Below are 19,604 nucleotides of genomic sequence, written 5' to 3'. Positions count from 1 at the left end.
TCTGGACTTTTCGCCTCTTTATTATTATTATTATTTTAATTTATTATAATTTATTATTGCAAAGAGAAACCCTCTCTTGTACCTCAAGCAAATCCGTCTCAGGGGTGCACTGGGGGAATGTGTGCTCTGCAAGAAAAGACCCACACCATCCCCAAATGTGTCCGGTGACCCACACAGACCCACACCTAGGCGTCTGCTTCAGAACTGCAGCTCCTCCAGCTTCCGTCTCAGGTAGACCTTGGTCTCCTCCACGCCCCTCATTTTCTCCAGCTCCTGGTAGGGCAGCTGCAGAGCGGAAGAACAGAGGAAGACCCTGCCGGCCAAAAGACCCCGGGACCCTGGGCATCCAGGTAGACTGCTCCTGCTCCGAAGAGCCTGACTGCTGGATCCGGCCCAAGGGGACCCCTCCGGGCAGCACAGCCAGCAAACGCTGCCAGGGAGCGGCCCAGCCCATCCGGAAGCGTGGGGAGGGAGAGTCTCGCTTACCTGCACAAGGTGGTAGCCCAACAGGCGGAGATGTCTGCTGCGCAAGGCCCGAGAGCCCACCAGGACCGAGGAGCCGTGGCAGTAATGCCATTGGTCGTTGACAGACAGCACCACCCTGGCGGGGGGGGGGAGGAAATGGGGTGCTGGCATCAAAGGGAGTGTGTGCCCCCCGTCACTCAAAGGCCCCCCAGTTAGAGCCCCAGAAAAAAACGCTGCAAGGTCTGGAGGATGTGGCCGCCTCCCCTGGTCAGAAATGGGGGGCAGGCCCCCTCCCCAGGCGCAAGAAGATGGGGGAGAGCACCTGCAGGCTCAGCCCCCCCCCCCCTTGGCACTAGATGGTACCCTGGCACAGCCACCTCCAGGGGTCTGGAGGGGTCAGGCTTGGCTGCTCCGTACCCCCAAGACGGCTGCCACTTCCGCAAACAGGCTCCAGCCCAATCCCTCCCCATAACTCAGCCCCCCCAGGCTTGGCATTCCTGGCCCAGCCGAACCCAGACATGTTCTGACCACAGGCTGTGAGCCACCGCCAGAAGAGGCTAGCCACTGCCTTGCTCTGCAAAGACGGGGGCCAAAGGGCAGGCAGCCTGCAAACGGAGCCAGGTCTGGGCCCTCGCTGGGCCAGGAAGGAAAGAAGCACAGAACTGAAGAGGGACCCCCAGCGGTCATCTAGTCAAACCCGCTGCAGTGCTGGAACCGCAGCAGGATGGGCTGAGAGAGCAAAGCACTTGGCTCCTTTCAGTGGCCAAGCGACGGAAAAAGCACCAGCCCCCCCCCCAACTGTGGCCCCAGGTCAGAGGTGCCTCCCCCCCATTCGTGGTGCTGGTACCTGTGGACACCCTCCTCCTCCTGTGGACCACCCTGCGCTGCGCCTTTGGTGCTGGGCCCCTGGGGGGAGAAGGGGCTCCCTTCGTCTGCTGGGGGGAGGCGGAGCCCCTGCCCAATCTCTGGCCGCCAGGCAGGGAAGAAGAAGCGGGTCCCGTTGTTGCTGCAGGGGGGCCCCGCCGGGGAGGGGTCTGTCCGTGTGGGGCTACTCAGGGAGGGAATTCCTGGCTCCCGGCTGGGGCCACAGAAGCTGTCTGGGGGCAGCAGAGACCCTGCTGTCGACTCCAGCCCCAAAGATGGCGGGTTCTGAGTTCCAGAGGCGAGGGCGGTGGCAGAACCCTTGGGAGAGCCGTGGGGGCCCCCCGGGGGGAGGACGCCGCCAGAAGGGGTGACCCAGAGCAGGAAGTCTGCGGAGAAAGAGAGAAAGGGATCGGCTGGGGGTTCGAGACAAAGGGAGAAGTGGGGTTGCTTGGTGGCTGAAAAACACTTTGCACGGGCTCAGGAGCACCCTCTCCCCCAGGGAGCCTGCAGTTACAGGTTGGGGGGATGGTGGGCACGATCCACTACATGTGACATGTCAGAGGACCAAGAAGGTCAAACTGATCAGCTTGGAGATGAGTGGGAGATGAAAGCAACTTTCCCCAAATTATTAAGAAAGGAAAAATCCTAAAAGCTTTTTTTATCCCCACAGCCCAAAGCATTTCATTGGGGTGGAAGGAAAGATTCATAGAATCTCAGGATTGCAGAGTTGGAAGGGACCCCAGGGGTCATCCAGCCCAACCCCCAAGTCCATGGATTCTATAAAATGTCCCTTAAAGGCACTCCAAGCCTTGAGAGCAGGAATTCGTTTATGTTGAAATATTTGCAAATATTTAAAAGATGAGGCAACCTAATGGGATCCATCAATTTATACCTAAAGTGGGAAGAAGCAAAGAGGCTGTAGAAACAGACAGACTTTGGCGTGGAAAATTCAATCTGACCCCAGAACTGGATCCGTTGGTGATCTTTTACAACCGGTTTTTAAAATGGAAAATTGTTCACCTGCCTCTGCCCCTTAAATGCCAGGAGAGTTGGAGGGAGACATTTGCACGCCTCGTCCGAGAGCTTCCTGCTTCCCTGCCCAACACACACCCAGGGCACCTTTCCAAGAATCAAAGGATCGGGGCCTTGGAAGGGACCCCCTGAGTCATCTAGTCCAACCCCCGGCCAGGCAGGAATCGCCCCAAAAAGCGTCCCTGGCGGAAGGCGAACCTCGGCTCTGATACAGCAAAGGAAGCCAGGGACCTGAGGGCCAAAGCCGAGCCCCCTTCTCTGTCTGGGGGCCCTTCCCCACCCCACAGGCCCCAAAGGACGGGCCCCCCACTCACCTAGGCAATATCCTGGGGGCACCACCTCGTCCTGCCGGAAGCAGCCCCTGCCCACCAGCTGGCAGAGAGCCTCTCCCACCAGGCCTTTGTAGCTGAGGAGCAAAGAGGAGGGGGGGGGGTCAGTGAGGCAAAGCCCCCCCTGTCCCCCAACAGACCCATGGCAGCTCAGCGCCTCTTCCTCTCCTAGCCTGGGGGGGGGTCTTTCTCCCCCAATTATTGCACCCACCCTGAGGTTAAATATTCCCCGCTCCAAAAAAGGATTGGTTCATTCACACCAAGTCCATTTCCTAGGAGAGATGAATGGGACACCAGAGGGTCATCCATCCCAACCCCTGGCAAGCCCAGCCCTAAAGTGCAACCCCCTCCCAGGCGCCCCCCCCCCCAGGCTCTGACCTGTACTTGCGGTTGGCCTCGTCTGCGGTGAGCGCCCCTTCGAACATGCGCACGTGGTACTGGGGGGGCAGGCGGGGGCCGCGGTACCCGGGGACCTCCAGCGCCACAGCCGCGTCCAAGAGGGAGAGGTAGCGCAGCACAATCTGCCCGCAGGGGCTGCCTGGGGGGGGAGAAGGGGAGCTGCCCCTCATCTGCTGCTCAATGCGGGGGCCCTGAAGAACAGCACCCCCCCAAAAAAAACGCCCGACCACGGAATGGCAGAACGGCAGCCTGGGAGGGGAGGGACCCCAGAGGTCATCCATCCCAACCCCCCGCCAGGCGGGAACCTACTGGTGACGTTGGCCAGGAAGGCGGGAGAGAAGACTTGGCGCAGGAGGGCAGGAGGGAAGTGGCCGAGCTGCACCAAGGACATGAGGACGTTGAGGGCGGCCAGCGGGGAGACGCCCGGCTTCTGCAGAGCCGCCTCCAGGCGGGGGAAGAGGGCGGCGTGGTTGGACGGGCGGAAGTTCAACCGGCTGAGGGGGAAGACCAGCTTCTGGATCATCTGCAGGAGGAAGGAGAGGCCTGGGGGCGTCAGCCTCTCTGCCCTCCCCCAATCGCGTCCTGCCCCTTCCCAAAGCCCCAGGGAGGCTGGACTCCGACGCACGCTTTGCAGAACCGTCCGGTCGGAAGGGAGCCGAGGGACATCTAGGCCACCCCCGTGCAGGGCAACGGCCAGGGAGCGGGTCCCAATGTGATCAGCAGATCACACTGGGAGGGGACCTGCGCTGGTGGGGCTTCCAGACCCCCAAGTGCCTCAGACCAGGGCAGCCTCAGAGAGGTGGCCTACTCCAGGGATCAGGGAGAACCCCAGCAGCTAAACTGTGGAACTCCCTGCCACAGGATGAGCAGCCGAGATCACAAACGAGCCACCCTGAGATTTTCGGGTGAAGAGAAGCATATAAATTTAACTGATAATAATGATAATAATATCCTCTAATCCTATGTGAAGGGAAAGGAAAGAAGAGCAACTTAATCTCCACTTCTTTCAACCTGCAACGCGGGAGGACATTTCTTTGCACACAAATTGAACTGGGCCACGGCCTTCTCTAACTGTTAGGGGTTACTGCCTGCAAAATTTGCATCCCTGTACCTGCTGAACCCTGGCAGGACTTTTGATGTGAGTAAAACTTATGTTTTCCTTCTTTACCCAAGCGCCTGAGAGTGATTTTTTGGTTAAGTGAGAAGATAATCCAAATCTGCCTAAAGCATCCTAATGGTTCTAAAGCTTTGTGCAATCTTGTCTTAAAAGCTTCTAGAGATGAGCTGCGCACAGAAGGTTTTTCTCCAGTGAAGCCGGTCTCTGCCCTCTGACACGCAGGAAAACAGGAAGGATAATTCCTTAACATCCTCTCCTACGAATCTAAATCCAATCAACACAGGGATGGGAAGCATCTTGGGCAGCTTCAGAAGAGAAACGGGCAAATTTGTGGAGGAGGAGATGGCGAGCAATGACTCATTATTATTGTTATTATTATTAATTAAATTTGTATACTGCCCTGTACTTGCAGGCCTCTCTCTCAGCTCTGCTGGGACGCTTGCTGGAAAGCCCAGAGTTGCTCCTGTGGTTGAATCCTGCTCAGGGGTTTCCCTTTAGGGCCCCTGGGCAAAGAGGGTACTGAGTGGGCCATGGGCCTCATCCTGTACTTTGGCTCTTCCCAGGTCCTTAGCCCCCCCCCCCAAAAAAAACCCCACAGCAGCAAGCGAGCTAAGCTGGTGGGCTGGGCGGGTAGGGGGTGCCAGGCTGCTCCCTCTCTCTTGGTGCCCTCCCTGGAAGAAACGGGGCAGGGGGCGCCAGGTGGTCTGTCCGTCCTCCTTGACCTCTGGGTAGGGGCGCCCCAAATAGGAAGGCTCCCCCCCCCCCCGAAGCTCACCTTGCTGTCCAGCTGCTGTGCCCTCTCCAGCAGGAAGGTGGCGATGGCCTCCAGCAGGCGAGGCTCCCTCAGGCGGTGGCGGGCCAAGTATTTGGCAACCAGGGCCATGGTGGGAGGGGTCAGGCCCCCCGCCTTGCCAGGGAACCAGTCTGTGGGGAGAAAGAGCAGCTCAGCAGGCCCCCCAAATAAACAGTGTGCCCCCTGAAGGCTTCCTCGGAAGGCGGTGGGCTCTCCTTCGCAAGAGGGGTGTAAGCAGAGGGTGGGTGTCCCGTGGGGCTGAGCTGCGAGGAGACCCCCAGAAGCCCCCCCTTGCTCGCTGGCAGTGAGAAGCCCAAGGAGCTCAAGGAGGCGTAGGGGGCTCTCCCCACCCTCCGTCAACCCCACAACAACCCTGTGGGGTTTGTAGAGCTGGAAGGGACCACCAGGGTCATCTAGTCCAACCCCAGACATGCAGGAATCGGTTGCCTGATGTGGGGCTCAAACCCAAGACCCCAAGAGCCTCGTGCTCCGCCGACTGAGCTATCCCAGGGACTGGTCCCAGGTCACACCCAGGGAGCTTCATGGCTGAGGCAGGATTCGAACCCTGGCATCCCAGGTCCTAGTCCATGACTCTAACCCCTACACCATACTGTCTCTCCCGCTGGTTTCCGCAGAGCCCTTCTCTGCCCTTGGCTTCCCCTCTGTTCACTCGCTCCCATTGATGTGTTTCTTCTCCCCTGGGGGGCACTGGGGCTCTGCCCCACCAGCCCCATAGGAAAAACCCCTTCTGCTGCCCACAGGGAGAGCTCAGTTGCTGCAGCATAAGGCGTCTGATCTCAGGGCATCGTAGAATTGTAGAGTTGGAAGGGACCCTGAGGATCATCTAGTCCAGCCCCGTGCAATTCAGCTGTATGCAGCTGTCCCATACAGGGTTTGAACTTGCAACCTTGACATGATCAGCACCATGCTCTAACCAATTGAGCTATCCAGGTTGTGGGTTCAAGCCCCACATTGGGCAAAGGATTCCTGCATTGCAGGAGGTTGGACTGGATGACCCTCGGGGTCCCTCCCAGCTGCACCATTATGGGATTAGATGAAGTGGTTGAATAAAAGGCTCCGGTGCGCCCCCTGCTGCCTTCTGGAAGAAGACCAGGACTAGCCGCCTGAGAAACAGTTTCTACCCAAATGCAGTTCTGGTTTTAAACGCAGTATGAAGAATCTCTATAGGAGCATATTGCATTTTAAAATGGGGTTTCAGAGTTTTTAGGGGGTTTTGAATGTCTTATGTAGATTTTTTCAGTTTCATTGTTCTGTACGGGACAATGGCAATAAAGATATCCTATCCTATCATATCATATCGTAATTGCAAATCCTGGGATGAAGGGTGCAGGGAAAGCACTTTGCGCAGCAGCAGTCCGTGGGGGGGCACCGAGATGCCCACAGCCCCCTCTGTGCCCAAGAGCCACCCCCCATGGACTCTCAGTTTCAACCACACGGTGGGAAATTGTTTTAACTGCTGTAACGAGGGCACCTCGAGGGCACCTGGACCTTAAATTGAGGCTCATACAACAAAAAATACTAGTTACAATATATAGGACCCCATTGCATTTATTTTAAAAATGGCTATCTAAGGTATTTAACTATTGGAAATGCAACGGGGACAATGCTCCTCTAAAACATATGTTTTTTCATTGCCTTGTATTGAAATATTTTTTGGCAGAAGGTAATCGAAACCATCAACAGAACTGTGTGGAGCAACCTTACATTTACAGAGCAAAATATCCTCTTGAATTATATACGCAGCACATGGAACCTTGCAAAAGGAGAATGCGAGAGGACTCTCCGTGCCCTGACAGTGGCAAAGCGACTGATGAAGTGGAAAAATAAAAATAGAGCTCCTTTCTATGATCAGATCGAAGACTCGTACAAACTCACAACATATGGACAGCTTGCATATTAACTGCAGACTTGCCATGGACAAATTCAATGATATTTGGAGCCTATTGTTACATATATAGTAATAGGTTAAGATCTGGTGAAGTACAAGAACAACCTTGTAAAATATCCAGTTTGGGGTTTTTCTACACGGGTTTAGAAAGGGAAAATACGGTAAATGTTTGCACCCACAGCTGACCCCCCCCCCGGGGCACCGCCTCCCGCTTCCCCACACGCCCCCCCCCCCCCCGGCACCCACCTGCCATGCTGCGGACGAAGTTCTCCCGACGGTTCTGATAGAAGAGCCGGGATCCGAAGATGGCGCCCAGGGTGTCGCTGCCAGGGGCCTGGCGGGCGCAGAGACACAGCATCTCCTCCAGCAGCGCCAGCTCCTGTTCCTGCGCAACCTGCAGCTGGCGCAGCGAGAGACGCACCAGGCGCAGGAACTCCCGCCGCACCGGTGGGGCTTCTTCCTGCTGCTTCTGGGCCCGCAGGCGGTAGTAGGAGAGGAGCAAGAAGAGGGTCTGCAGGCGGCGCTGTTCCTCTGGGCTGCCCTGGCAGGACTCCACCGGCGGGGTGGTTGTATGGCTCAGTGGGCGGAGGCGCATGGCGTTGCCGCTGACCGTCGAGACGTTCCTCTGGCGGAGGCGCTCCAGCCGCCTCTGGGCCTCATCCTGCAGCGCCAGGACCAGGCGGCCGTCTCCCGGCAGGCCTGGGGCAGAGCAGGGGTTAGGGGGAGGCCGTCCCACCGCTGCCCGACCCTGCGGGGCGGCCCTTGGGAAGCCAGAAAAGAAAGGCCTGGTCAACGCCTTTGGCCCCTCCTGCCCACATCCCGGCCCCCAGGGACCCAGCAGCACCCAGACGGTGGCAGCAGGAGAACAGGGCCTTATCTGCAGTGGCTCCCTGTTTGTGCGATCCCCCCCAAGAGGCTCAGCTGGTGCCCTCATTACATATCTTTAGGCACCAGGACTAAAGCTGTTTAAACTATCTACGGTCTTTCAAAATGAGAGTGTATTGTTTTTGTTTGTTACTGTGATCTGTATTTTTGTGTTTTTATATTATAAACCGCCATGTAAGCTTTGGATGAAAGGCGATACATAAAGTTAATAAATAATAATAATAATAATACATTTTGGAACTACGGATAGGCAGGAGCCTTCACTGTGCTCTTTTTTTGGGTACCTGCTAAACACAGAATCAGACAAATCCTGCCCTGTTTTTAATCTGCTTTTAATCATGGAAGGGACCCCGGGTCATCCAGTCGAACCCCCCCCCCGCAGGAATCATTTGCCCGGTGTGGAGCTCAAACCCACAATCCTGAGATTAAGCGTCTCTGCTCCACCAATGGAGCTTCACTTTGCTGAGGGCTAAGCTGTTATTTTAACTTTTCAAATTATTTTCCCTTCTTCCCGGCGGCAATTTCACTGCTTTGTCCTTCCTCCTAAACCGCCTTGAGGTCTTCACACAGTCAGGCAGGGTATAAGTAGGTCTGTGGGATAAATCAATCAGCCTCAGCAGAGAGGCTCTGAGCTACTCGGCCGGCCCTGGCTTGGGGACCTGGGTGAGCATTGAGACCCCGGGGGTTGGACTAGAAGACCTGTGGGGTTCCCTTCCCGCTGGACCATTCGCAGATCCGCCCCCCGCCCCATTCCCGGGTCTCACCCAGTGCAGCCGAGGCATGGAGGCAGCGGACGAGGGTGGCGTCGTCAAAGTGGGCGCAGCGCCTGGCGACGGCTCGGCTGAGGTGCTGGAAGTCGGGCTGGTGGAGGAGGGGCTCCAGGCGGGGACCCCCCTCGCCCGGGGGGAGCAGGCGGCCCAGGTGGCCCAGGGCCAGGGCATAATGCGCGCCCGACACCCGGCCCGGGTTCTGCCACAGCCAGCGCAGGAGCTCGGGGACGCTGCGCGATCGCGCCAGCAGGCGCTTCAGGGCCACAAAGCTGCTCCGCCTCTCCGGCGACTCCTCGGGGGCCGCAGCGGGATGCGGGGGGCCGGGTTCCGGCGGCGAGGCAGGGGGCTTGGCCCTCCCCAGGCAGAAGCTGCAGGTCGGGAGCAGGCCAGGCCCGCCCGGGTCAGCCCAGGGGGCTGAGGGGCCGGTGCCCCCCCTGCTCAGGGCCCGGAGGAGCGGCAGCATGGCAGGGGGCAAAGTGGCGGGCAGCGGCAGCCCCAGACCTGCGGGAGAGAAGGGAGGCAGTGAGGTCCGGATCCAGCGCCCCCAGCCCAGCCAACACAGGCGGGGGCCACGCCGCAGCACTGTGCCCTTAGGCAAGGGGGTTGTTGTTAACCTATGGAACTCCCTGCCACAAGAAGCAGCCCCCCCCCACCTGGGAGGCATTAAAAGAGGAGAGGATCTTCTGGGTGGGGGCACCCACCCTGTGGAACAGCCGCCTGTCACATGTCCAGGAAGCAAATTAAGGTCGGACTTTGCCTTGAGGTTTGGCCTGGGTCAGGAAGGTGTCCAGAGTGATGGGGGCAACTGATCCAGACGGGGGTGGAAAAGGCCCCCCCCCCCGACTTCCATTGGAACCCCCACCCTGAGTCCATTCCCAGAACTCAAAGCAATATTCATCTGCCCCTTGGGGTGAGAGTGTCTGCCTTTTTCGAGGCCAAGATCCCTCCAGCCAGGGCCGGATTGAGGTCTGATGTGGCCCTCAGCTCCTGAAGGGAATGGGGCCCTTTCTATGTCCATCTGTCCTTTGTCCGCAACATAGTGCCGCAGCTTTTTTGTGTTGGATATATATGCTATACAGTGCAGGTTGCGAATGTGGCCGCAAAGGGTAGCGGAGGAGCTCCTGAGGGTGATAAAGGGAGGAGGTGTATAGATAGGAAGGTCAGGACATCACTTAACATTCCGAGCTAGCTTAGAAGGGAATGTACAGAAAGACAGGACTACGCAGCATCTCTAGAAATACATACTCTACAGGGGTCGAGCTGGCTGAGCTCCTCCGCTGCCCTTTGCGGCCAGGACGCCTTCCGGGCGGGGATGGGCTAGATGACCTCTCTGGCGGGGAGGAGGCTGGGCTGGAGGGGGGTCCCCGGGGCTCTCCTTCTCCTCCTCCCGGGCCCTCGCTGCCCCCTCTCCCCCCTCCCGGCCTCCTCTTCCTTACCTCGCTTCCGAGCCCCGGAGCTGCACCGGTGCGACCTCGGCCTGCGCTCTCTACGCGACCTCCAAGCCACGCCCCCTCATTTGCATGCGGGCCGGACGCCGCACCGCCTCTTCCGGTTTCCGGTCGGGAGCGAGCTGCAGGAGGAGGAGGGAGCTTCCGGGTATTCGCCGGGCTGCGATTGGGCGGAGAGAGGGGGCGTGGCCTGGGAGAGAGCGCTGCTCCGTCTTCCCGCCAGGCGGCATCCAAGGGCGAAGGGGCACCCAGAGGCCATCCAGCGCAGCCCCCGGCAAGCGCAGAGAGAGAGGGAGAGCGTCGCCGGCCCCGGCTGGCAGCAGAGGCGCCTCCGGGCGCCAGGCAGGGGAAGGAAGAGCGCCGTCGGTCCCGCAGGAGACGCCTGACCTCGGGGTCGCGGGTTCGAGCGCCACGTGGGGCAAAAGAGGCCTGCACTGCAGGAGGTTGGACCAGATGACCTCTGGGCTCCCTTCCAACTCCAGCATAGAGAAGCACAGAATCGGAGGGGCCCCCCAGGGGTCATCTAGTCCAGCCCCCTGCAATGCAAGAGTTGCAGCTCTCACAGCCTCTGCTGAGAAACCTTCCAACTAAGAACTGAGTGTCTATTATGTTTCCCATTATCATCATTACATCTGCCCCCCACCTTTTCTCCAATGGCTGCGCATGACGCCCCCCCCCCCCCGGCATGCCTGGATTCTCCCGTTTTGCTCTCGGGGCGCCCAACTCACTACGCCACGCTGGCTCTCTCAGGAACAGGGTGCTGTGGCACGGGGGGGGGGGCGGGATGCCCACATCCCGCTGAGGGGCTGGCCAGGGGCATTTCCAGTGCTGAGGAGGCAGCTGGCTCTGGGGACGAACCTCAGGCCGCCCCGGACACTCTCTGAAGCAGCAGCCAGGAGGTGGCTGTCAGGGAAGACAACAAGCAAACAGGGCAGGAAGGAGTCATGGTCTGCCAGGGAGGCTCCACTCTGCTCTCTTCCCCAAAGGACAAGCACTTCCACCCCAGAGAACAAAGCTTGGAACAAGGTCTTCAGGCTGCCTGCCTCCCACCCTGAGCACTTCTGTATCCTGCCTCTGACGGGACCCCCACAGCCGTAGCTGCTGGGCCAGGACCCACAGTGAGAGATGCTGCTGGCGCGGGTCCAGTTGCAACCCCATGGAGACCTCTGGGCACCAGGTATCTCCACCTGGCTGCTCCCTCCAGCTTCCTGAAGCAGGGCAGCAGAAGAGCTTATTCACGGCATTAGTACCCCACCTTTTCCCCCAAGGAGTCCACGGCTCACCCCCTCCTCAGATAAATCTCCACAACGACCCTGTGACTGCGACTGACTCCAAGGTCACCTGGCTAGACTTGGGACGGAGTGGGGATTCGAACCCTGATCTCCCAGGTCCTCGTCCGACCCTCTCACCACTGCCCCACACTGCCTTCCTGGAGTCCTTCTGCTGTGGGGCAGCTCTGTAAACGAAGTCGCCAAATAAATACGGGGAAAGCAAAATGCCACTGAAATATTCTCCTTGAAGCTTGCATTCGTTTCATTCTGGATTGCTTTATTTGATGTTCCAATGTGTTGTAAACAGCTTGGAGATTTTCTCTTTAAAATATAATTATATATTATATAATTATAATTGATTTTCATCCGGGGGGGCGGATTGGTGCCTAGAGAGTCTGTTGTGGCAACCATGACCTAGTTCTCAGGTGGCCCCTCAGGTGATGATGAGCTTATGCGTCTGAGTTTCTAGCCCCCCCCCCCCCAGCCACAAACCACGAGGGAGACCACTTCCCATCCTTCACAGTTTTAATTTTAAAAGGAGCCACGGCCAGGCACCCCCCCCCACCTGCCCGCTGCTCTCGGCCCAGGCACACAAGGCCCCACCCCAGGGCCCCTGCCCCACTTAGGCACCACAGGTGGCTCCTGCCCACCTCCCCAGCCCCCTCCAGTCCAGTCCCACTTGGAGGCACATGCAAGGCACCCACTGCTGCGTGTGGCATCCTGGGAGGGTGCCTCCCCCTGGGGGGAGGCGGAAAGACAAAAGGCAGGGAAGACACATCCAGGCAGCTCCGAGGCAGCAGACGGGGAGCCTGCGAGGTCTCTGTCCGCCCGGGGCCCCTGCCCTCCCCTGGCAGGCTGGCGCACAGAGTCCGGGCCTCATCCAGGCGCTATCTGCGGTAGACGGCGAAGGCCACGAAGCTGAAGACGAGGGTGAGGCCCGCCAGGCAGGTGGTGGCCGTGGCCGTGAAGACGTGGCGGTACTGGAGCTGGAAGTACCAGAGGGCGCCCAGCATCAGCACAAAGAGAGGCACCATCAGGCTGCCCACGTTGAGGGCCGCCTGGGCCGCGTCCGCCTGGGCCCCGTTGCCGTGGGCAGGCGCGGGCGGCGGCCGGTTCTGCGAGATGTGGCAGTGCACCACGCTGTTGTGGGCGAGGTGCAGGGCGGAGAGCGTCTGGGAGTCGTCCCGGAGGAGCTGGCCCTGGTAGATGAGGCGCACCAGCTGCTCCTGGCCCGGGAAGTGGGTCCTGGCGGAAAGAGAAGGAGAAGAGAGGCTCAAGTCCCTTGGCACGGGCTGAATAAGGGGATCCGAGCACGGGAGGGCTGGAAGGGACCCCCCCCCCCAAGCAACGCCAAAGGGCACAGCTCACCGGCAGAGCTGTCGGCTTCCCTCCCCACCGACAGCGTCTCCAGGCAGGGCTGGGGGGAAGCCTTCCCCGAAATCCCAGAGGGCCACTGCTGCCAACCAGTGTAGGCAATACTAAGTGAGTTGAAGCAATGGGTCAGACTCAGTACAAGGAAGCTGCCAACACTGCTCAGTTTGGACAGGGGCAGCTGACACCGCCGGGCCGTCTACAAATACCACTAATAAGTGACAGCGGGTTAACCCCACCCCTACCCCGGGTTTGAAGTTTTTGGCTGACTCCAGAGGGAGATGGTCTCCTGATAAGTGGAACTCTGGATCTGCTGTAGGTATTTCTGCTAATTCAGGATCCTTTTAATGAACTGCATTTTAATGAACTGAATAGTTCGTCATTGGAGGCGGGGGGTGGGGGAGAGTGTGTGTGTGTATGAACTCAGAAGCTCATTTTTCAGTTGCTATTTTGTCAATATTGTTTCACAGATTACAAATGCCCTATTGGTTTGTTAAGCCTATCGTACAACTAGCACTACATAACGCCAACATTGAGCTTATTTCTCAGATGCTGGGTTGCTAATCGTGCTTTCTAGACCATAATCGTTGATTTCTTAAAATTATACACTTGATGTTGTGAACTGCCTGAGATCTGCAGACAAAGGGCTAAACAAGAATTAAATAAATAATAATAATAATAATAACAGTGTTTTATGCCATACTTGTGATGTTTCTGAGCCGCTTTGGGATTTGTTGGAATGGAAAGTGACACAGATACACATCCCATTGCTCAAATCCATCCCCGGTTAAGGGAGAAGGGGGCTGGCTGCGTATTTGCATTCTGACCCCATTGCAGCCCCCCCCCCCCAAGGGTGGGTGATGAGGCTCCTTTCAGTGGGGCTGGGAACTCACCCGCAGCCTCACTGAGCAACAGGGAGCTATCAGCAGTGCTGGGGCAGCCCCCCAAACCCCACAGGAAGCCCCTCACCTCTTCAAGGTGCCGACCGTGTCGTCAGGGTGGACCCGAGCCAGGCGCTCTGTGTCATTCAGGAATTTCAGCCGCAGGACGATGGTGTTGTCTGCTGGGGGGGCTTCTGCGCCAGGGGCCAGCCGGGGTCCCTGGGCAGGGCTGGGGGCCGTCCGATGCCTGAGCCCCCCGGCGTCCGAGTCAGCAGCTGAAGATGACGCCCCTTCGTCCTTGACCTGCCGGACCCCCGAGACCTGCGCCCCAGACCTGTCTTCCACCAGGAGACCTCCTTCCCGCGGCTGCCCCCCTGCGGCCAGAGGGGGGGAGGCGGCAAAGAGGGGGTCCCCTCGCTCCACCGTGCGCGTGGAGAACCAGGCGAGGGCCAGCACCAGCAGCACCAGCAGCACCCCAAAAAGAACCGTCACTTCGTCCCCCACGCCCTCGATCAGAGCCATGGCCGACGGCGATGGGGGGAGGCACACCTCACACGCCTGGGGGGCAGAAGGGAAAGAGGAGGGCAGTGAGAACAAGAGAAGCAGCAGGGAGACTCCCCACCCCCCAGAATCACAAGGCTCAGAAAGCGGATTCTCAACCCGTTCTTAAACCTTTTGTGTTTTGAACTGCTGTCGCAATTTTCCCTTGGTTTCTCTTTTTTTTGTAGAAAGATTGGAGGCGATTGGGGTTTGTTTTACAGTCGGGTTAGGTTTAAGGAAATGGATAAAATTAAAACAACGATGTCAGAGATCTAGGGCCAACCCCCAGCCCCCAAGTCTATGGGGCTGCTGGAAACCTCCAGTGGAGGAAGCAGGTGACACAGTTGCTGCTGCTTCCAAGGAGCTGGGAGGGTGGGGGTGTCTCACCCTGAATCAGCCTGGCAGCTCATGGGAAGCTAAGTGTCCTTGTCACCCCCACCAACACCCCCAGGAGCCAATCAGGGGCCCACAAGCAGGATCTGGCCCTACTGTCGTCTCCTGCAATTTTCAGCATCTGGTTCTGGAGGGCATTTGCTGTGCAGGCAGCATTAGAAATTAGCCAGGTGTGTTTTGCAACTGGCACACGTCTAACGGCAACCAAGTGGAGATTTCTGGGTGCCAGGCTGGCGACTGGGGGAAGCCAAAGCCCCCTTAGAGAAGGAGCTGAAATATTCTCCTGGAAGCTTGACTTTGTTTTGCTCTGGGTTGTTTCGAGTTGATATTGCAATGTGTTGTAAGCCACTTTGAGATTTGCTCTTTAAAAGATAAAGTTGTATACAGTGGTAAAGGTAAAGGTGCCCCTGCCCGTACGGGCCAGTCGTGTCCGACTCTAGGGTTGTGCGCCCATCTCACTTAAGAGGCCAGGGGCCAGCGCTGTCCGAAGACACTTCCGGGTCACGTGGCCAGCGTGACAAAGCTGCTCTGGCGAGCCAGCGCAGCACACGGAAACGCCGTTTACCTTCCTGCTAGTAATCGGTCCCTATTTATCTACTTGCACCCGGGGGTGCTTTCGAACTGCTAGGTTGGCAGGCGCTGGGACCGAGCAACGGGAACGCACCCCGCCGCAGGGATTCGAACCGCTGACCTGACGATCGGCAAGTCCTAGGCGCTGAGGTTTTACCCACAGCGCCACCCGCGTCCACTTGTATATAGTGGTACCTTGGGTAACCTGAAACTGTTCTTAACCTGAAGCACTGCTTTAGCTAATGGGGCCTCCTGCTGCTGCCGCGCCGCCAGAGCACAATTTCTGTTCTCATCCTGAAGCAAAGTTCTTAACCTGAGGTACTATTTCTGGGTTAGCGGAGTTTGTAACCTGAAGCGTATGTAACTCGAGGTACCACTGTAGAACCAAAAACAACAACAAAACCTCAAAAATGATATCTCAAAAATGATATCTACATATCATTGTGGCAACAGTACCCCAGGTCTGAGGTGCCACTTGGCAATGAGATGGTATAGTTGAGTTTCTGTGTGCAGGACAGAGCATGGAAGCAAGGAACAAGGTCGCCTTTAGGAGACATCGGAAGGCAGCCGAGGAGAGGGAAGCCTGGTCCGGGTTTCATGCTCCATTATACACGGTATGCTGCCAGCTGCCCAGGGGGGCGGGGTGCAAATAAAATAATAGCAATAGCAATAATAATAATAATAATAATAATAATAATGGCGCCTGGGAGCCCATCCCCCCCCCCGGAAGCAGCGCTCCCTTTGGGGCTCCAGGCTGCGAGGCCCCAATCCAGCCGCTCTCCTGGGGCTCCGCTCGGGGGGCCCCCCAAAGAGGCGCAGGCGCCGCCTTCACAACAGCCCGGCGAGGTGGGCGCCTGGGAGGGAGGGAGGGAGGGAGGGGCGCCCCCCCCCCGGGACTCGGCCCCCGCCCCCCTGGCGGAGGCGTCTCCTAGCAACCGCCCCCCCCCCGCGACCCCGACTCACCCGCGACCCCGCCAGCCGCCGCCGCCGCTTCCTCCTCCATCCTCCTGCAGCTGCCACTCAGGCGCTCCCGCCCTCCCTTCCGGCCGGCCGCGCGCGGCATTGTGGGCCTCGTAGTCCCCAACTTCCGGCTTCCGGGGCGAGAGTGGCCTGCCAGGCGGGGGCGCCCTCGCTCGTCGCGCAAGGCACGCCGGGGGCCGTAGTTGGGGCGCGCGGTGCCTTGTGGGTCGTCGCAGGGGATTGTGGGCGCTGTAGTTTTCCCTTCCCGGAAGGGGAGGAAGCGGGATGTGGGCGGAGTCGGGAGGAAGAAAGGGAACGTTGCTTCCTGCGGCGCAGAGTTGAACTGCGGAACTCCCTGCCACAGGAGGCAGCCATGGCCACTAACCTGGACGGCTTCAAAAGAGGCTCCAGCAAATTGAGGGAGGAGGAAGAGGACAGGAAAGGCTCTAGCTCCCCAGTCAGAGGCAGAAATGCTTCCCAAGACCAGTTGCTGGAAAACGCAGGAGGGGAGAGCAACTCTGTGTTCGAGTCCTGCCTGAGGGTTTCCCATTGGGGCATCTGTCTGGCCTCTGTGAGAACAAGATGCTGGACTAGAGGCGCATTGGCCTGAATGGCTTCTGCTCTGAATCATTCCTCCTTCGTGGGCAGCATCCAATGAAGGCCGGAAGGTTGAGAAGAGGCCAAAGGAAGTCCTCCTCTGTGCAGCACAGTTAAACAGTGGAACTCACTGCCACAAGAGGCCGTGCTTCTCAGCCTGACCTCCCACACAGGCTTGTCGTGAGGATTAAATAGGGAAAGGAGACTCCCCAGCAGAAAGGCCCTTCCGAATCCCGAGGGTGACGGTTGCTTGGGCTGCGCAGTAGCCAACTCTCCCCAATAGCCGCATGCAAGGCCAGGGACAGCCAGAAGGGGGCAGTAGCCAATTTCAGTTCAGCCCATAGGCAGCTTTGAGAGTAACTGGGGGAAAGAGACCCTCAATTCTTCTCCTCTCAGCCCTGATGTCCACAGATCCATAAGAAGAGAAGGATCAGGCAGCTGGCCACCCAAAGCCCTTTCCTCCGCTCACCCTCGTCTAAAGCCATCTAGCACTCCTGAGGCAGAGAGTTCCACAGGTTAACTCTGTGCTGTGTAAAGGACCTTCTTTGATCTGCCCTGAATCTTCCAACATTTGGCTTCATTGTGTCCCCCATCAGAGGATGAATTTAATGCCTCAAGGGATGGCATTGCGCAGGAGTAAAATGCCTCCCCGTCCGCACCCCACCCCCAAGAGCCAGTCAAACAGCGCCGGTGGCAGCACCAGGCAGGGCAGCGCCTGAGCCTACAGCCTCTGCTAGATGACCCTCGTGGTCCCTCTGTGATTCAGTGTATTATTAGGGTTGTAGCTCAGCGACAGGCAGAAGGTTCCGGGTTCAGTTCCCAGCAGCACCTCCAGGTAGGGCTGGCAGAGACTCCTCCTTGGAACCCTGGAGAGCCGCAGCTGCCAGTCAGTGTAGACAATATACAGCTAGATGGTCTCAAGCAGCATGGTCTGCTTGAATGGCATCCGTCTGGCTAGGGAGACATTGGGAAAATGCACCTTTGAGGGCAAAGTCAAGCTGTTGGAAGGGAGGGAGTTGTCGCCACGCCAGACCTTGGTATGTGGAGGCCCACAGGGCGCAATCCTTTCCCCAATGCTTTTTAATATCTTAAGTGCCCCCTTGCCCAGCTTGTCCGGAGCTTTGGGCTGGGTTGGCATCAGTATGCTGATGACACCCAGCTTTATCTGTTGGTGGACAGCCGCCCTGACTCAGCCCCGGACACACTGACCAGATGTATAGAAGCTGTGGCTGGATGGTTATGTGGGAGCCTGTTGAAGCTAAATCCTTCAAAGACAGAGGTCCTCTGGCTGGGTTGGGACGACATGGGGTTGGGGGGCCAACTCCCATCTTTTGCGGGGGCTCAGTTAGTGCCAGCGCCTTCTGTCAAAAGCTTGGGTGTAACCTTCGACACCTCCCTTTCCATGGAGGCGCAGGTTGCAGCCACAGCAAAGGTGGCATTTTTCCATCTCTGCCGTATTAAGCAGTTGGTCCTTTACCTCTCTCGCCCTGACCTGGCCACTGTGATCCACGGGACAGTCACCTCCAGGCTTGATTATTGTAACTCGCTCTACGTGGGGCTGCCCTTGAGACTGACCCAGAAACTCCAGCGGGTGCAGAATGCTGCGGCGAGACTCCTTATGGGGTCCTTGCCGCAGGATCACATTCACCCAGTACTATACCAGCTGCACTGGCTCCCGGTGGAGTACAGGATCAAGTTTAAGGTACTGGTTTTGACCTTTAAAGCCCTATATGGCCTAGGACCCTCGTATCCATGGGACCGCCTCTCCCGGTCTGCCCCACAGAGGACCTTAAGGTCCACAAATGACAACACTTTGGAGGTCCCAGGTCGCAAGGTGGTTAGATTGGTCTCAACCAGAGCCAGGACTTTTTTGGCTGTGGCCCCAACTTGGTGGAACGCTCTGTCCCAAGAGACCAGGGCCCTGCGGGACTTGACATCTTTCCGCGGGGCCTGCAAGACGGAGCTGTTCCGCCTGGCCTTTGGCTTGGACTCGGTCTGACCCTTATGTTTCCCTCCCCTTAGGGTTTTGATCTATGGGCTACTGTTAAAATGAGGCTGCTTTTTAAATTGCATATTAACCTGTATTTTAAATTGGTTTCTCCCCCCCCTTCTTTTTCCCCCTATTATGTTTTTACTGTGATTTTATTGGTGTTAGCCGCCCTGAGCCCGGCTATGGCCGGGGAGGGTGGGGTATAAATAAAATTTATAATGATAATAATTATTATTATTATTATTACAGCAGCACTTGCTGTGGCTGCAGAGACTGATACAGGAGAGACATGTTTTGTTGCAGCCGGGCAGACGAAGGTGTCCAGTTGTGCTGCTGCAGATGCGCCGGGGCCTTTCTCCTCCCAGCCGTCATTCCTTCTCTGGTCACTGTTATGGATGCAGGGCCTGCCTGCCTGCCTGCCTGTCTCCGGGCGCTGGGCTTGTCTGCATGGGATTCCCACACGGCAGGACTGATGTTGCCAGCCTTCATGTCACACTGGCAGACACCTTAGTAAGGCAGAGTGGCTCTGCCAGTTGACCTGGTGCCCGAAGCCAGCACCCCATTGGGGACCCTGCCATCTTCCATTCTGCGGACACGACCGAGCCGGACGTCGCTGAGACAGGAGTGTGAACATGCTGGGAGTGTTGCCTTTTTCGTTTGGAATTCTGTCCTGTCGTGTGACGCCCCCAATCCTTCGGTTGCAGGGCATCATCCTCATTTTTAATTTGTATACCACAGTTCTATCTTACAATACTCAAGGCGGTTTACAAGCTGAAGAAACAAAAAATGTACATCTTACAACAATCTATCAATACAAAAATGTGATCATAAAACATAACTTTAAAATAGGCAGCCTCCATCAAAAAAGTAACATTCAACAGTCATTAGAATAGTATAAAATATCAACATATAAAAGGTAAACAGAAATCCACTCAATAGTTACAATAATATCTAAACTATAATCAATAAGACAACGGCAAGCCACAGTATGTAAAACAATACACATTGAGAAGCAGAGGG

General features: G+C 57.5%; 3 protein-coding genes across 5 annotated transcripts in view; all 3 read right to left on the bottom strand.

Moving 5' to 3' along the window:
• Window positions 1–19,604, bottom strand: part of LOC310660898 (uncharacterized protein) — a 561,482-nt gene that overhangs the window by 208,433 nt on the left and 333,445 nt on the right. The gene's annotated exons all lie outside the window — the stretch shown is intronic.
• On the bottom strand, window positions 3–10,108 carry FASTK (Fas activated serine/threonine kinase). 3 transcript variants are annotated; one of them, XM_083406359.1, is made up of 10 exons: window positions 10,000–10,108; window positions 8,558–9,064; window positions 7,155–7,607; window positions 4,982–5,130; window positions 3,399–3,612; window positions 3,069–3,228; window positions 2,676–2,767; window positions 1,313–1,715; window positions 487–601; window positions 3–285 (listed from the first exon to the last, which is right to left on the bottom strand). In XM_083406359.1, exons 2-10 carry the CDS (start codon window positions 9,024–9,026, stop codon window positions 199–201), a joined length of 2,142 nt encoding a protein of 713 aa, XP_083262485.1. In that variant the 5' UTR covers window positions 9,027–9,064; window positions 10,000–10,108; the 3' UTR covers window positions 3–198. The 3 variants fall into 3 exon arrangements, with proteins under 3 accessions (XP_083262485.1, XP_083262486.1, XP_083262487.1); XM_083406360.1 differs by lacking the exon at window positions 3,069–3,228 and having other exon boundaries at window positions 3,399–3,583; window positions 10,000–10,096; XM_083406361.1 differs by lacking the exons at window positions 1,313–1,715; window positions 2,676–2,767 and having other exon boundaries at window positions 3,399–3,583; window positions 10,000–10,096.
• TMUB1 (transmembrane and ubiquitin like domain containing 1) lies at window positions 11,539–16,120 on the bottom strand. The gene is made up of 3 exons (XM_083406777.1): window positions 16,001–16,120; window positions 13,623–14,092; window positions 11,539–12,527 (listed from the first exon to the last, which is right to left on the bottom strand). Exons 2-3 carry the CDS (start codon window positions 14,054–14,056, stop codon window positions 12,170–12,172), a joined length of 792 nt encoding a protein of 263 aa, XP_083262903.1. The 5' UTR covers window positions 14,057–14,092; window positions 16,001–16,120; the 3' UTR covers window positions 11,539–12,169.

Source organism: Podarcis tiliguerta (genome assembly GCF_965153285.1).
Source record: "Podarcis tiliguerta genome assembly, chromosome: 12".
Taxonomy (NCBI): Eukaryota; Metazoa; Chordata; class Lepidosauria; order Squamata; family Lacertidae; genus Podarcis; species Podarcis tiliguerta.
Note: the sequence above shows the minus strand (reverse complement) of the source record. Positions and strands in the feature narration are given on the sequence as shown.

Coding starts and splice junctions, on each gene's coding strand:
- FASTK (XM_083406359.1), bottom strand. CDS start 9,026: ATGCTGCCGCTCCTCCGGGCCCTGAGCAGGGGGGGCACCGGCCCCTCA. Junction 5,131..7,154: donor CTTCGTCCGCAGCATGGCAG/GTGGGTGCCGGG, acceptor TTCTCCCCACAG/ACTGGTTCCCTGGCAAGGCG. Junction 1,716..2,675: donor GCCCCCAGGATATTGCCTAG/GTGAGTGGGGGG, acceptor CTTTCTCCGCAG/ACTTCCTGCTCTGGGTCACC.
- TMUB1 (XM_083406777.1), bottom strand. CDS start 14,056: ATGGCTCTGATCGAGGGCGTGGGGGACGAAGTGACGGTTCTTTTTGGG. Junction 12,528..13,622: donor ACGGTCGGCACCTTGAAGAG/GTGAGGGGCTTC, acceptor TCTTTCCGCCAG/GACCCACTTCCCGGGCCAGG.